General features: G+C 39.7%; 1 protein-coding gene across 2 annotated transcripts; it reads left to right on the top strand.

Moving 5' to 3' along the window:
- The first annotated feature begins 2,085 nt into the window (after window positions 1–2,085).
- On the top strand, window positions 2,086–10,322 carry LOC133009420 (glucoside xylosyltransferase 1-like). 2 transcript variants are annotated; one of them, XM_061076922.1, is made up of 8 exons: window positions 2,086–2,430; window positions 2,975–3,067; window positions 4,219–4,402; window positions 4,551–4,682; window positions 4,776–5,027; window positions 5,697–5,820; window positions 5,982–6,154; window positions 8,932–10,322. In XM_061076922.1, exons 1-8 carry the CDS (start codon window positions 2,207–2,209, stop codon window positions 9,100–9,102), a joined length of 1,353 nt encoding a protein of 450 aa, XP_060932905.1. In that variant the 5' UTR covers window positions 2,086–2,206; the 3' UTR covers window positions 9,103–10,322. The 2 variants fall into 2 exon arrangements, with proteins under 2 accessions (XP_060932905.1, XP_060932906.1); XM_061076923.1 differs by lacking the exon at window positions 2,975–3,067.
- The last annotated feature ends 6,430 nt before the right edge of the window (window positions 10,323–16,752 follow it).

The raw sequence follows: 16,752 nt of genomic DNA, 5'->3' as shown, positions 1-16,752 counted from the left end.
GATATGTTTTTTATTTGAAATGTTTCAATACAAACAGGAACAGTTTGTAAAAAGCTCCCATAGTATGGCTTGTATGTTGAATTTGTTAACATGACTGATAAATTCTATAAAATCAAGGCAGGAAACGTAACAGACTTGTTCTTTAAGTTGCTACGTTAGTTCAGAGCCGTCAAATAAGTGAAGATGCTTCATTGGACTGTGTGTTTTATTATTACATGTCACTATTGTCCTTATACTTTGAGAATTGGCATTGAATATAATATCATTCTCTCTCACAAAGACACATAGACTCTTTCTCTCACACACACATACACTCTATGTCTCTCACATCAGTCTCACACAGACACTGTCGCGAGTTGTGTCGCTTTCAGGGATCTAACAAGACGGGCTGCCCTCAGAGGTGAGACTTTCCCGCTGGGCGCCGGCACGTTCATTAATCTGCCGCTGTAGCACTTACTGACTTCTTGGACTATGTCAGCGGGTCCGTAGCCCTCGAGGAGGAGAGGAGAGAAGATTGATAAGAGCTATCAGATAGAACCCTGTTGGTTCAGTTCAGCAGACTGCCCTCGACTTTCAAACGAATCACACAACCACAGGGTTTCAAGCTGGCCCTGGCAATGTTGTAGCCTTAAGCAAGATTTCAGATTTGGCGCTTAATACCACTGGTGTCTAAACTTAAGGATGGAAACCCTCAATTCCAGGATTTTAAAACAAACACATGATTATGCACTCTAATATTATGTATACAAAAATAATACATAAATGAAAACACACTTACAGTCCTAATCCTAAATGGATACTTGTTATTTATACTAAGACGTAGTAAAGTGTTTTACGTCGTCATCGGGAATAAAGAGTGAATCAAACAAACAGTTAGTCTGTCTTTAATAACGAAGCTCCGGACACAATCAAACTGAGAGCAAGGCTGTCTGCTTGAGAGTGCAATGAGTCTCTCAGGAACTGGCAGTTATGAAGCCCCCCCAAGTTCCGCAAAACACTCAGAGCGACTTTACACAAAAACATGAACAGCACACGTGGACAGGCAGATCATCTGATCACAGCATTAATAACATCATAGAGAAAGTTAAGATACAGCATTTGAAACAGGAACTTTGACTAGACAGTGTCTAGACACAATCTCCAACAATAGATTTTTAGAGAAAGTTTCGGAAACACACACACATTTAATGACTCATATGAACCCGGGTCACTTGATGCAGATGAAAACAGAAGAATTTATGATCAGATACATTTGAACCTGTGTTGTGTTTACAGGCACTACAGGAAAAGTATAATTTTCAACTACAGAAGTTAAAAGGAAAAAATAATATAAGGAAGCTCAATATAAGAAGTTGATTGCAAATGAATGCATTTCATCCTTCTTTGGTCAGACAATTACTTGTCGGTGATGCCTTGGACATCTTCATCCTTTAGTTTTTGTTTCTGGTCTTTTTAGCTTTGTTTTTTATTCATATCAACCAAGCTAAAATGACAAAGCAAATGAAATAGTTGCATATAATCCTATTCTTCCAACAACACAAACACTCTATGTGTCTCACAGACACACATGCAGACACCCATGCAGAGACACACACACAGACTCCCACACTGACTATCTCTCTCTCTCACTGTCTTTCTCTAACACAGACACACACTTACACACATACACTATCGCTCTCTATGTCTCTCTCACTCAAAAAAACACACACACACTATTGCTCACACACACTATCGCTCTCTCTCTTTAACACACACTCACCACTCACACACACACACTTACACTATATCTCTCTGTTTCTCTCTCTTTCACACACACACACACACACACACACACACACTTTATCTGTGTATCTCTCTCTCACACACACACACACACACACACACACACACACACACACCCACACAAACACACACACACACACACACACACAGACACAGACACACACACACACACGCACACACACACACACACACACACACACACACACACACACACACACACACACTGTAATGACAGATGGTTGATCAGACCGGATCTAACCAAACACACGTGTGAGTGAAGTGGGCGGGGCTGAAAGTGTAAACACCAACTGTGCTCTTCGGCTTAGCTCCTGACTTCAGAGGATCCACGGTGGGAGTTCGTTCATCGGATGGTGGCGAAGATCAACAAAAATGATTCTTTAGCGTTTAAAATCTGTAACGCAAGATGCGATGCTACCTTCACGCATTTCTCCTGTGCGTGGTCCTCACCCTGTGCTCACTGCTCTACGTGTTGAGTAAACTAGCCTCCACCTTGGAGGACAGGGAGGAGTGGAGGGGCGTCAGAGAGCTGGGGATACCGGGGAGGAGGAGTCATGACACCGGGCACCTTCTCAGGAAAGGACCGGGGCTGGCAGGCCTCCGGGACCGCGGCGAAGACGGGCTTGACAGGTAGCTTAGCTTAGCTTAGCTTAGCTTAGCTTAGCTGGCTGTGTCACTTCTATTCATTTCACAACAGACAGTAGCACTAGTTAGCTCTGGCTGCTAAGTTAAGGTATCTCTCAGATGAATAATGTAGGTAAAGCTAACATTCGCTACGGCTAAGGTTCACTTGTGTTACTACTAAGTTATAAAACTAGCTTGTGTTAGCTAACGCGTGGATAGTATTAAACAAGGCATGGGCCATTTTTACATAAAATGAATGTGTAATGTGCTGTGTTCCCCCCTGTCTGTCTGTAACTGTATGTGTTCAGAATGATCTCTTATTAGCTAGCTCCTCCTAGCTAACGTTAGCTGGATACCCGATTAACCATTAACACTGAAGCTAACACACTTCTCATTTGCTTTTGGTTGGATTTAAAGCACAACCGTCTGTCTAACAACTAACTCTGTAGTGGGCAGTTCAGGAGACATCTAATCCGGACACATCTGGTTCTGTTGTTCCAAACTTAATGTGAATTTGAGGATCGCGAAGCTCACGTTTTCATTCTGACAGGTGTAAATCACTGTCAGTTTCTTACTGGAGTCCATATTGGAGACTGCCTGCTGATGTTTGTGGAGTGAGCTGCTTTTTGGACTCTACTTTTAGGTATGACTGATTTTGTGCATCTCTATAAACAGACCTGATTTATGATCCTCAGATTTCAATGTGCAACTTTCACCTACTTCCACGTTCCACAGTTCAAAATAAAGGATGGACCTGTTGCTGATTTCCCAGTGTACCTTGTGCTTGAAGATATGGAACTCATAGTCACCAGCAGTTGCCAGAAATCACACATGCCGACAACTCAGTCAATGTGTTCATATAAACCTGACTCTGTAAAGTCATCTCATGATCATGAGGAGTGAAAGATGACAAAAGAAAAGTGATGATCTGAGAGACAATACTTTGCATTACATCATAACCTTTAACTCTGTTATTTTTGTCAGAATGCCTCTCTTACATACTCCACAATACATTTATATTTATATTGATATATACAAAAGTAATGCATAAAATATTAATGATACATATTAGGCCCGGGATGCCGGGCCTAATATGTATCATAAATATCCTCACCTCAACTATGAAACTAGAACTTTCCATGGCTAATAGCGATCAAACTGTAGACTTGTCAAATTGTACATCCTGTTTTTATAAAACTTTTTATACAGCTCCCTATTTTGACATTTATGCTGTTGCACAAATATACCACAGCAAATTAATTTCATGTGTAGGCTTGCTTGGCAATAAAACCGTATTCAAATTCGTATTCAATGGGGTCTGTCAATAAGTAATTGACAGATTACAGTAATACAGTCATGGGTGCAGCATTGGCTACAGCTTTTCAATGTTACAAATTCTCAGTGTTATCTCACGGTTACAAAGAGTATGATAACACAGCTTTTATTGAATCTGTCTTGCTACCATTTGGTCTGTCACACTATGACATTAATAAAGAGTTATGGTGGGAAATTATTTTCACAATATGTGACAGGCTACATTTATGATTTCCAAAGTTGAAAGTGGTACTTCACAGGGAACACTTGAAAGCATCACAAAGCACGAGTAATAATCCTTTTCTACATCTCTTCATTAAATCTAATGGCAGTTCCAACCCTACAGGGCCGAGTGTCAGTCAGCTGAGTCTCATTCCTTTGTTCACTCCTGATCATGTCACTGAATCCAATCTGTTTTATGTTTAAAATCTTTTTTTCTGGGTCAATTATTGAATAATCAAATTTCGTCTCTGCTCGTAGAGGGAGGTCAGGTGCTGCAGTCAAAGAATCTATCGATGACAGGAGTCACCTGGCTGTGGTGGCCTGTGGCCCCAGGCTGGAGGAGACTCTCACCATGCTGAAGTCTGCTGTTCTCTTCAGCAAAAAGCCTCTGCACTTTTACATCTTTGCTGAGGATAATCTACATGTTAGCTTCAAAAGTGCTGTAAGTGTCCTTCCCATTGTTCTCTTCAACATCATTAGAACTTTCATGCAGTTTGTTCCAATTTTCTTGAGTTTCTAAGCCATGGTTCAATTCTGACAAAAACTATCAAAATAAATTCTGTGATCTTTGTGTTTATCTTCTCTTAAAGTTGGACTCCTGGCCCAGAGCCGTTCAGACCAAGTTTAAGTTCACCATCTATCCCATCACTTTTCCCGAGGAGAATGCAAAGGAGTGGAAGAAGCTCTTCAAACCTTGTGCTTCTCAGAGACTCTTCCTGCCAGTTAGTCTGGAGACATCTTCTTCATATACTGTATGCTTTTTAATGGTTATAAAAGGGCAACACATTATAAGAATATCTCTGTTTTATTTCCAGCTGATCCTGAAGGAGGTGGATTCTTTGCTGTATGTGGACACAGATATCATTTTCCTGCGCCCCGTCGAGGACATGTGGGCTTTGCTGTCTCAGTTCAGTTCAAGCCAACTAGCAGCCATGGCTCCAGAGCACGAGGAGCCACGTATCGGCTGGTACAACCGATTCGCCCGTCACCCTTATTATGGCAAGACAGGCATCAACTCAGGTGTCATGCTCATGAACATGACTCGCCTCAGGGAGAACTTTTTTAAGGTAACTTTTTGGTTGATTTTTTATTATGTGTAACTATCTAGCAGTGTGCAGTATTCAAACCTCTCAGTTTAATATACTAGTGCATCATTACATCATTGAATCAACACCATTAAATACAACATATGGATGAGACTACACTTTTGAAGGCACAGATTAAACAGGTAGTTTTCCATTGATTACCTAGACTGGGCCGGCTTGCCATATTAACATTTCAAAGGAATGTTTCATAGAAAAGTTTGGCTCAAAGTTGATAAGAATATTAGTACTATTTAATGCGTATTGTGTCAATGTGTCAGTTACCAGTAATAACTTAATATTTGTTGTAAACAATATTCCATCTGTGGAGGATATAGTGTTGTATTTTCCAATTCTGTTAAAAATCTACATTCTCTTAATTGGGAGGTATTTCGAGATATGTGAAAGGAGATCTTGGGAAACAAAAGGGTCTCGGGAGTAGCTGCACCACCGACATTGACCAGTTGATGTCACTCTTGTTATTTCTTTTTATTAAGCCTCACACTAAGCAGACTTGTTTGACAGAAAGAAACAGTGTGTTTGAGTTGAGATGAAGTGTCAACAAAGGGAATCATTTAATGAAATTGCAGGTTTATGTTTTCCTGATGCAATATAATATGAATGCTGTCTGAATGCTATATCTTATTTTTCTAGAATGACATGACCACAGTTTCACTGCGGTGGGAGGAAATTCTGATGCCTCTTCTCCAGAAGTATAAACTCAATATCACGTGGGGGGACCAGGACCTACTAAATATAATATTCCATCATAACCCAGGTACACATTAATATCTTCAATATGTCTTCACTAAAGGACATTTTGGTTGTTCTTTTGGACATTTCCTATTGAATAAACAAATATTTGATTTACTGGTATCTTTTGAATACATCTAGTTATTTATAATAATCAGCCCAACCCTGCCTCTTGCTGCATTACAGAGAGCCTGTATGTGTTTCCCTGCCAGTGGAACTACCGTCCAGACCACTGTATCTATGGCAGCAACTGTCAACAGGCTGAACAAGAAGGTGTCTTCATTCTCCATGGTAACAGGGGAGTGTACCATGATGACAAGCAGCCAGCGTTTCGAGCCGTCTACGAAGCCATCCAAAAGGTAAGGAGAGCTTCAGCTAGTCACAGGTCTGTGGTTTCTTTGAGCCATCCCAGTGGAATAAAAAGAAAATGTGTATTTCCTGAAGGGCTCTTGTTTCGTAGCAATCACCAAGTCTTGCTGAAGGTTTTAAAAAGAATTGAGCATATTTATTCTGTCACAGAAAAATGTGTTGATGGTCCTTCAGACAAATACAATAGAACATGTTCAGGAATGTAGTATTCGAAAGGCCTTGTTTATTCTGGTGACATTTTTTTATAGAATGTCTCTGGTGCCTCTGTTTATTTAACAGTTGTGGAAGCAGACCGGTGTATTTGGAGAAACATTTGCTAGTCATTATGTTATCAATAGGCTCTCCAGGCCATTGCCTTTCTCTTATGGATGTTCCCATCCACCCGTGCTTAATCAATAGTCTGTTAAACATTTCCGTCATTCTGTCTCAGCTCTCCCAAAGCAGGCAAATCAGCCCTACCTGGTTTCGACCAGTGGAGGGTTTGCTTGAGATGTTTTCAGCTGTAGCGGGAAGATTCACTGAGTCTGTTGCACATTTGACACGTCCGTTTAATTCAAGGTGTTAGTTCTGATGTTTCTTTGGGGACATGACTTATTATCGTTGTGTCAAACTGGTCCAGGAGATCTGGATTGTTTTAGATCAGTTTTATTAGGTTTCACACAAAACTTCCCGATGGATTGGTGGAAGGACATGGTATGATTCAGGGAAAAAAACATTTTGGATTTTGGAGCAGATCCAGGATTTTTTCCACTTTAACATTTGGAACTGTGTGAGGGTGTTTAAAAAATAGTTTTTTTCTCTATTTCTCAGAAAAAAGTGTTTGCAGATGGTGCAGATTCCAAGAACAATTAGTATCAAGTTACTTTAAATGTGAACAAGTCAACGTTCATGACAAAAAATCTTATTAAGAACTGAATTTTTAGGCTCATTCTGTTCATGTTTATTATCACATATTGCTTTTTTTATTATGACAAAGTTAAAATCAAGGGAAACATAATTGTTCACGGTGGACTGAGATTATTTTATGTTTTTGTTATTGTTTTCAAATCCCATTGCAACACCAAAATCCACACTGCATTTGTCCATTACTTTCCCCAAAACGCATAGCTCGTCACGTTTGCTTTTCTTTTAAAGACTGAATTATTTCTTGGTTGTGTTTTGAAGCCTTTTTACAAAATCTTAACATTTTCAGAATGCTGGCAGAATAGCTGGCTAAAGAGAAGGATCAGTCAGACTTGCTTTAAATGTTTTTCACTTTTTTATTGCATCACCAGTGACCGTCATCACTGAGCAGGAAAGTATCTCTCTCTCTCCCTCTGTGCACCTTCGATCTGCTCTTGTTGATTTCAGCACTCTGGTCAACATGCAGGCAGGGAAGCAAGGGAAGCTTCATTAGCTGGTCTCCATCCATTACCGCCACAAGGCCCAGCCTGGCCACTATCAGTGCGGGCAATGTTCTCAGCCATTAAGTAAACGAGCAGGCTTCATTACGGGGCACTCTGCCCCCCCACGTCTCCATCAGTCTCTCCGACAGCACAGACACACACACTGCATCCGAGACAGCACATACCATATTTCACTTGATTTTCAGAGGTTGAGGAATGCTTCGGTTTGCCATTTGTTATAGTGAAACGTGACCTGTATTAAGTAGATAGATGTAAGATATGGAGCTTTGTAGTTTATCTTAGTACACCAGAGCCTGGTGTAGCTGAAGAGTGCTTCATCCTTTTGTAGTTATAAGCCACATTTTGTTGGTGCCTTTATCAACTCTTCCTGTTGGTCCAGCTCCTTCGGCCCCCCACCCACATTGTTCCCACTCAGCCCTTTGAGGAGAGCATCCAAATGCCTGGAGCAGGCAATTCTGAGGGAAACTCATTTCCATCCCACCAAGAGCTCCTTAGTCAGTCTGGCTCCCATGGTGGGCTCGCCCAGCTAGCCGAGGAGCTTGCAATAAAGGGCACTACCATTACCCAGCCAAGCCCACAGAAGAGTAGTAAAATTTTTAGTGCTGATGCTAGTTTGAGACATGATGGCTGTGTGGACAACGTAGCAGCAGCATCCACATAAAAAATCGATAGGAGGCTGTTAATGGTGTTTTATTGCCGACTGCACTATATGAATGATAATAAAGAAAGTGTGCTTTGAGTAACCTGATGCCTGGTGAAATTACAGGCAAATCAGTGCTGTGAAATAGTGATTTCCTTCACATTTACTAGAGCTTTAAAACAATGGTTTACCTCGTTTGAAAACAATAAATAAAATGCCTGCATCTTGATTTACATTATGCATGTAACAGAAGTGTTGTTATCAACTGGCAGAAGAGCTTTACTCTGTGACACAAGAGCATTGAATAATGAAGCGTATCTGTAAGGCTGCAGCTGAAGCTCTCCCCACTGCTGTAACACCTCACTGAGCCCTTTGTTGTTTAGTTGGGATAAAGTATTTATCATCCAAGCCAAATGTGAATCAAATGCCGAACGTTTATTACTTAATCTGATTTGAATGCAGTTCTTATTTTCTCTTAATGACTTTCACAGGTATTAACTTAGATGCTTTTGTTTAAAGGAGACATACAGATATTCAGGTTCATAATGTTAACGTGGGATGTTGCTTAGAATTTCGATTACTGCATCCCGATACTGAGGAAGTATCAGATTAATTACTTACGAGGTGCTTGTTGTACAACACTGTAATACTAAAGGACCTTCTGAGAACATATTTGTGAAATCTGAAATTGAATACTTGCTTGTGTTCCCTTACATCACAGTACCCGTTTGGCAAGAACATGGAGGCGTTCCTGCTTCAGCCTCTAGAAGCGTCGCTGCAGACCACCACACACACCTACTGTGGAAGAGCCAGCCACCTTTTTACCAAGAGGCTAAAAGAGAGCATCATCAACAGGACGTCGCACAAAGACGACAATCCTGCCCGCTCTTAAATACCACTCCATGATTAATGTCTGTCTGGGTGAAGATTCTTGGATTGAAGACACTCCTGTGGAGTCGATGGGCTGGACGAGAAAGAGACTCAGGTCAAAACGGAATAATCATCTGTTTACGAACTACATATCAAGATTGTTTAAATGGGGAACATTTGTCTGTCCAACAGGTTTATTTTTTATTGGAGTGAAAAACTAACGATGGTACCTATCTGTCCAATGAACACAACAAATGCTCCATGGTGGAAAATGTACTGATTCCACTTTGCCTTTCAGAGATTTTTGACATAATATCTGAAGATAAAGACATGTATTTTCAGACAATCAGGTTAATAATAATAATAATATTTTATATATAATATTATTGTTGTGTTTAGAGAAAGATCCTGCCATCACATTGTAAAAAGTCTCCAAGGTCTTTGTGAAAAAACGACACTCCGCAGGGTACTAAAATACGATTTTTTTATTCAGAGTATTTTATTAGAGTTGTTTTAATATAATTTTTCATACAGGCTTTGTATTGGTCTTTTTGACTATGCAATTTCACTGAAAAGTGTTGTTATTATGTTTAGGTACTTGTTAGCTACACAAGAATGATTGTCATTCTTTATTGAACATGAAAGTATTCATCAATCGTACTTCCAACATGTAGAGTAGAATCTAATCAGTATTTGTTGTTTAACATGTGACAGGAAGCACTTTTGATGTTTCACGTAAGACTAACCTTTCATGTACTCTGGTATGGGAGTTTTTTATAAGCATTGCTTGCTATAGTAGGATTTACTCTGATCCGACACAACATTAAAATCAGTTACTTGTTTAATGCTGTGTCTGATCAGGAAAAAGGATCTCCAACCGCTTCTCTTTGTGAAATCAGAAATGTATCCTTGTTAACCATATATGTCAGAAAATCAGTATCACAGTGTTTTTACATGAACGTCTCTCATCTCTTTTCTTGTAAAACAGTATCGAATGTCATCAAGACTCATCCTACACTTGGTTCCTCCAATCAAATGTGTAGATTCTGTTTGAACCTGAACATTTCATAAACCTTACAAAGATCACAACAGTGTCACAGAGAGCCGTTAGTTTCTAATCAAGCCATCAAGACTGGAAAATTTGCACTATTGATTAAAGATTGTAACAATGTAATCAGATATAAGAAAGCAAAAGCTTTGGTTTCAATGTTTGACAGAAAATAAAATGTATAAACATTCAAACGTGTGGGAAATAGATATTTAATAAATTTTTGTACACTTTGAGATGATTAAACCGTTTTATTGTTACCCATGATACTGTTTGTAATGGCTGTTAATCATGTGTGCTGGGAAATGAGGATGAATTGGAAAAAACGCCCCACATCTCTCTGTGATGTGGCTTGCTGCTTTAAAAGTAGATACATATATTTTTAGCTGTACAAATCTACTTTATATTAAGAGAAACTCTTTTAAAGTATTGATGAAAAATAAATGCAATAGCCCTGCAGGCTACTTGTTGCCCACTCACTCCACACACAGTCTGAGCATGAGCCACGTCCGAGATGCAGCAGCAAGCTGAAAATAAGAAATCAATCTGTGAGTATGAGGACTTTAGAAAGTGTTAGATGTCCAAAAAAGGAGCTGATGTGTCTGGGTCAGTCGCCTCTGGCTCTTCATTTCACAGGCAGATTGATGGACGTGCCTGGAATCCGCAGTAGGTCTGCATGATGAATTTAAAATGGTCTGAGGAGCCTTAGATGTATCGCCCTTTTTTCTTGCCAAGGAAAAGGGGAAGTGAGCAGCGAAACATTTTCAGTGTTTAAGAAATCTAAAGCTCAATTTCATGATGTGGAACCTCTCAAAGCAGACTTTCTCCAAAAGATATTTGTCTAAATAACATTAGACGGTTAATGGTTGTATTGCACTGTAAGAATAGTAGAATAGGATTTTGTTTATTCTGGTTTTGGTCAAATGGTCGATCATTTCAAGCCTCAGGATATTCTCCTCCTCCAAGGTTGGGTGACCTGCTGTAGTTTATAAGGATGCTTTATGAATTGGCTCTGGTCCAAGATAGAAGTTTGTCTTTTACTACTTTGTCTATTACTACTCCCACTTACAGAAGCATCTTTAAAGGTTAGGCAAGTGCATTTCTTGATTTGCTGTGTGAATACAAAACAAATCGAATGCAAAAAAGAAAAAAAGGTCAATTTTTTTCTCCTGTGATTTACAGTGAAAGGCTCACAGATATTATTGAACACCTTTAATTGCCGTCCTCTGTAAGATGGATGTTTACAGCTGCAATATGTAAAGCATATTCAGTTTTTAGGGCGAAAGGCTTATGGCGTTACTGCCTGGTTTTACTCCCCCTGAGTATGATGGTAATTGAGCTCTCATTCTCTTTCGGTCTAACAGGAACTGCCAATGGATTATTCATGTTATTGCTTGCACCACTTGGCATCAGTGATGTTCGATAGCGATTTAAAGCCCAGGCATAAACAGTTCAGAGGCAAATGGCCCTACACAGAGTAAAAAGGGTCACAACGTAAGGGCTATGCATTATTAGGCAGTGCAAAGTCATCAATGTCCTCTTGACTTGAGGAAAGTAAACAACAGCTAATGTGCAAAGGACATTTAGAGTGTCAAGATGGCATCATGCGGTTAATTACATCTGGTACCAGGTGTAAGAATAATATGTACTCACTTCACTGATATAGTCACATATTCCCACTCATAACCTGGATGAAAGCAGAGAGAGAATATGTGAGCAGACCATGCACAGTTTTTTAGTGCAAGTTGATTATAAAGCAAAATGTTACTTTACATTGTTTTTAACTATGTATGTGATTTGTAACACTGTGAAATACACAGAGAGCGATATGTGACCTTATATTGTGTATTGTACCTCATCATTGAAGTATTTAGTATTTAAGTATAATATTTTGCGTAAAACAAAACTTTAAGGGCCCCTTAAAACTTTTGGGGGTCCCAAATAAACTTATATAATTAAATACATTATTTTCAGATTAGTCTGCTTTTCATAGGTAAACTGAAATGACAGATGAGTATAAGACTTATACAACTTACCTGAATCTGCAATAACCAGCCATCAGCATTCAGAAAAGCATCAAAACAAAAAAAGTTCAAGCTAAATTGTTGGAATAGAGTTATTCAAGAGAACACGTGAATGTATAATAATATAGAAAATGAAAATAGAAAATCAAATGAAACTACAAGAGGTATAAAGATATGTATCGCATTTGTAATAACACCTTTAACAAAAGATGGAAATATTATTTGTAGAGAAATGTAACTGAGTAAAGTAATAACCAACAGAAATAATACATAACCAACAGAAACTGAGCAAAATAAACATTTATTTGAAATTCACTGGTCACTTGATGGATGTAAATCCTGTGTTCATCTGCTGTTAGCTCGGTTCCTGCATCCACCAACTCAGGTCAATGCAGGACGTTCAGGACGTTCACTGTGGCGTTTCTCCGACAGTAGGTCTATCAGAGTCAACAACATCGACTTTTGTAAGTAGACTCCAGAAACATGACATGCATCTTTAACTAATGGAGCTCAGTAGAGTGCATACCTCCACTACGGCTCAACAGCCCCCTTAAATTTAATCATGCCGCACCAAATTGATCACACTCATAGAAATCACTCCATTAAGTTTGCCTGCTTTTGTTCATTAACATTTATGCATTATTCCCGGAGAGATCTGCAAAAATGTAAAAAATAAACACAATCTTAAAGGAAGATTCTCAAAATTCACTGATCGGTCTCCTGTTCCGGATCCATGCCAAAATGCAATCGATTTTTTTTGGCCCATCATTCCTTCCACCTAATTTCAAGAAAATCTATTGAGTAGTTTTTGCGTAATCCTGGTAAAAGACAGATAAAAGGCAATAAAAATACAATGTACTTGGTGGAGATAACCAATGAAGGTAAAAAATGGGGCAACCCCCTCCCTCAGAGATTATGGACTCATGGAGGAGTTAAACCAGCAGGAGGATGCGGCTTCTCAGAACCTGCTGGAGGTGGTTGTTTTGATGGGAGACTGGGTGGTTGTTTGACAGCAGGTTTGAAAGACAGAATATCAATAGAGCAGTTATGGTGTGTCCACTGTTTATTTGAAGTATATCATCCAAGCACTGACGGGCTCACAGTCGGGCAGACAGAAACAACATCGGTCAACATGACAACATTGAAAAGCAAATGCAGTGGTGAAGGTGAGAGTGAGAAGAATTTCAAAACATGAGAGAAAGATCTTTCATTCAACTTTGGCCAGAAGCCTCAGAAGCTGTAGAGGCCATGTATCCAAAACAATGAGCTAAAACAGGCTCAAAAGAACAGTATGGAGGAGTGGAGCTGCCTGATGATTGTGTGTTTTCAGCACACAAGCAAGAACCTTCACATTATAGAGTCCTTTAATTCATTATCCATGACAAAGATATATATTAATGTAGTTCAAAGCAGGCTTTACGAAAGGCTCCACACACATACAGTACAGTTTGATAAGTTCTGAGACCTGACAGGGAAACAATTAAGATAAAGCCAAAGGATGACTGAGGCTTTTATCGAGAAGACGTATTACTCAGTATGTTACATGACATCAGAAGCCTTACTCATCAAGGGCACTTCTAAGAACGGCCGGTCTTCACTTCAATCTGCTAATTTCGCAGGACAGCACTTCTCAGTGAGGCTGAGACTCCGGTTAGTTAAGACGTGAACCTGACAGCGAGCCATGTATCGTGTCAGTTTGATGAACCGAACGAAGTGACAAACCAGAGCGAGGATGAGAGGAAGGTAAGAGGTTTATCAAAACGGAATGGACCAGGTAGGAAAATCCATTTTCCCTCCTTGTGCATCCATCTCTGTGCTCCCCATCCCTGCTAGCGAAGGTTATCATTAACCAGGGAACATTTTGATCAATAATACATTTGCTCGCACTGCTGAGACAGGTATAATCGGGCTGATATGTCAAGATTTAAAACAATTAAGGTAATTTACGTTCAACATTAGCTATGCATGGATCCGTCAGTATCAAGCTGGGAAGTGAATTTGCCACTGTAAGCAAGATGGAAAATATGCATATGCAAATATAATGAAATAGCTAGTTCCAAGCCTGTAGTCAGACATGGATATCATCTTGTCAAGTGGTGGCGTTCAATTTAACCAATTTATGAGATGGTAGCTGAAAATGGTCTGGATGCTGACTAAGCTTTCTTCTTAATCTAGCACAGGGTCTCATCTCAGTACAGTTATTAATGGACTCAAGTGGAAATTAAGATTCTTCGTAATTTCCTAAATGTAAAAAGATTACGAGCCTACATCCAAGCTAGTTCTCAAGCTGTACATAACAATAACAACGCTAACACGCCGATGTTTTACAATTACATTCTATATAAGTACAGATCTTGGTTTAGCAGGTAAGCATGCTAATACTGGCTAATTAGCATTCAACACACAAAGTACAGCAGAAGATTTGTATTTGGTCATAAACCAAAGTGTTGGACAAATTAAAATTTAGTCCAATGACGACACCACATGAAATGTCAGGGATTCACTAAATCAGCACCATTCGTTCCGAGTGGGACATAAATGTCTTCAACCAAATTTCATGGTAATCAATCCAACAGTTGCTCACCTCACAACCATGAATGTCAACTTGCGGTGGCACAACATTAACTGTTAGGATTCTGTGTTTAGGGCTGTTGCACACGAGGATTTTCAGCTCTTGACCGATGTGGGAGACCACAGACAAAGTGACAGATTAATCGATTTTTAATCTTACAATCTTCAGCCCACAAAGTGGACGATGTGACCAGAACGTCAAACCGCACACTTGCCGAAGGCGTATACAGCCTAAGCTGGAGCTGAGCAGTAAATGTATTGTTGTTTTAAGTTACAGCCGTAAAAGTACGCAACATCTGGTTGGTGATGCTTCCCGGTCATCTAGTCTCTCTCGCACTCTCTCTCCGTGTCTGTCGGAGCTGATTATCGTATCGAGATCAGGGAGTCTCCGACTTTATCGGTAGCATCCAGATTATTTTGCAAACCCCCCACACTTTTGGCACCGACTGACCACAAGTCCCTCGATTGTCGGAAGGGGAAAATTAGGTCTAAAATCTGCCTGATTATCCTTTTTTGTGCAGCAAGCTTTACAGGACCCAAAAGAGAAGACTTCCCACAAAACAAGTGGTGCAGATACTTGATTTGCTTGCAGACTGCGACATCTAATATTAGCATGTAGTCAATTCTGCTACTTTATCCACACTAACTCTTTTGAATAAAGCCCTTTTTTTATTTTTTAGGTAGTCTTCACGTTTGAATGGAGAAAATGTATTAACTGGTTAATTTTGTTGGCTTTGTTGCCACAGTAATATCAATATGGTATTACTACCTGCATCACCAACTTCAGGCCCACTGGTTTGAATGCACCAAGTGATCTTACTCATCATCCAAACCTTATATTGTCAGAGGTCAAGACTGCAAGCAGTTCTCGGGGCCTGGGCAACGTAGTTTCTGGAGAGACCATGACTTCCTTGTCTTTTTTCTTTTTATTTTGTTTAATTGTTTAACTGTCTCAACTTCCTGCAATTGGTCCAAAAGTCAAAACCGTCCAAAAAAAAGTGTTCTCAAACTGCAAACAAACCGAATCTTGGTTGATACTCTTTTGGTTTGACTAAACTTTGGTCTGTTGGTCCAGACCTGTCATTTTAGTTTGGACTAAACTGAACAAACAACAAGTTTGGTGTGAGAGCTTCCAGAAGCTCCAACACAGACAGAAAAACAGGTAAAACCTAAGCAACACAAAATAATAATTACACCAAGTGTGAGGTAACACCAGGGAGCAGGGAAAGGAACAAAACAGATGAACTGACAAAGAAGACCGGGGAGCACGGAGACTAAATACACAAGGGAAGCAGGCATAATTGGACACAACGGGAGCCGTCAATCACTGAGGCGGGAAACCAAAAACCGACAGGAAATTAAACAACCAAAGACAAACAAGATCAGTCATTTTAAAGAAAAACAACTAGCAAAATAAAAGTCATATCAGAGAGCCTTAAAAATCCCAAATGTCTTTCCAAAGTCCTTAACAGGGCAAATCTTAAGAAAACCAGTAATTGTAATGTGTTATCTGGGTTACATTATTGCCAGCCATACAAGAGGCTAGTTGAGGTATTTCATTTTGGATCAAAGAAGTGAACTGTCACACTGACACACCAACATTGCCATTCCAAGAGCAACGCATCCAGCGAGATAAAAAGGTTATTCGTGAATCAGCTTTTCTAAATGTCCTGTTAAAATTCTTTTCTAGCAATTTCATAAAATGGGTTCCTCCAGGAAACGGAAGAGGATCTACATTAAGGAAACATCCTTATTCAGTTAAACTGTGTGTGGATCAATATTTCAACAAATAATCCATACCCTAGCTACCTGAGGTCGCTGGCTCCTCTCTCACCACTCAGAAGCCATAAACCACAGCTCAAAGAGCTTCCATATTGACCCCAAGGACTCTTGCTTACATTGTCATCACATACAAGATAGCGAGGCATGTTTTATAGATGCATAACATTCAAACACAAACATAAGGATGTTATTACTCAGTCTCTCTCCATATTGGCTGTTTATGGCCCGCTTGAAACAAATGTCATCG

This window comes from Limanda limanda, chromosome 8 (genome assembly GCF_963576545.1).
Source record: "Limanda limanda chromosome 8, fLimLim1.1, whole genome shotgun sequence".
NCBI lineage: Eukaryota > Metazoa > Chordata > Actinopteri > Pleuronectiformes > Pleuronectidae > Limanda > Limanda limanda.
This window is presented reverse-complemented; position numbering and strand designations above follow the sequence as displayed.

Excerpts from the sequence above, each read along its gene's own strand:
- LOC133009420 (XM_061076922.1), top strand. The coding sequence starts at position 2,207 with ATGCGATGCTACCTTCACGCATTTCTCCTGTGCGTGGTCCTCACCCTG. Across the intron at positions 4,403-4,550 it reads ATGTTAGCTTCAAAAGTGCT|TTGGACTCCTGGCCCAGAGC; the intron begins GTAAGTGTCCTT and ends CTTCTCTTAAAG. Across the intron at positions 4,683-4,775 it reads CTCAGAGACTCTTCCTGCCA|CTGATCCTGAAGGAGGTGGA; the intron begins GTTAGTCTGGAG and ends TTTTATTTCCAG.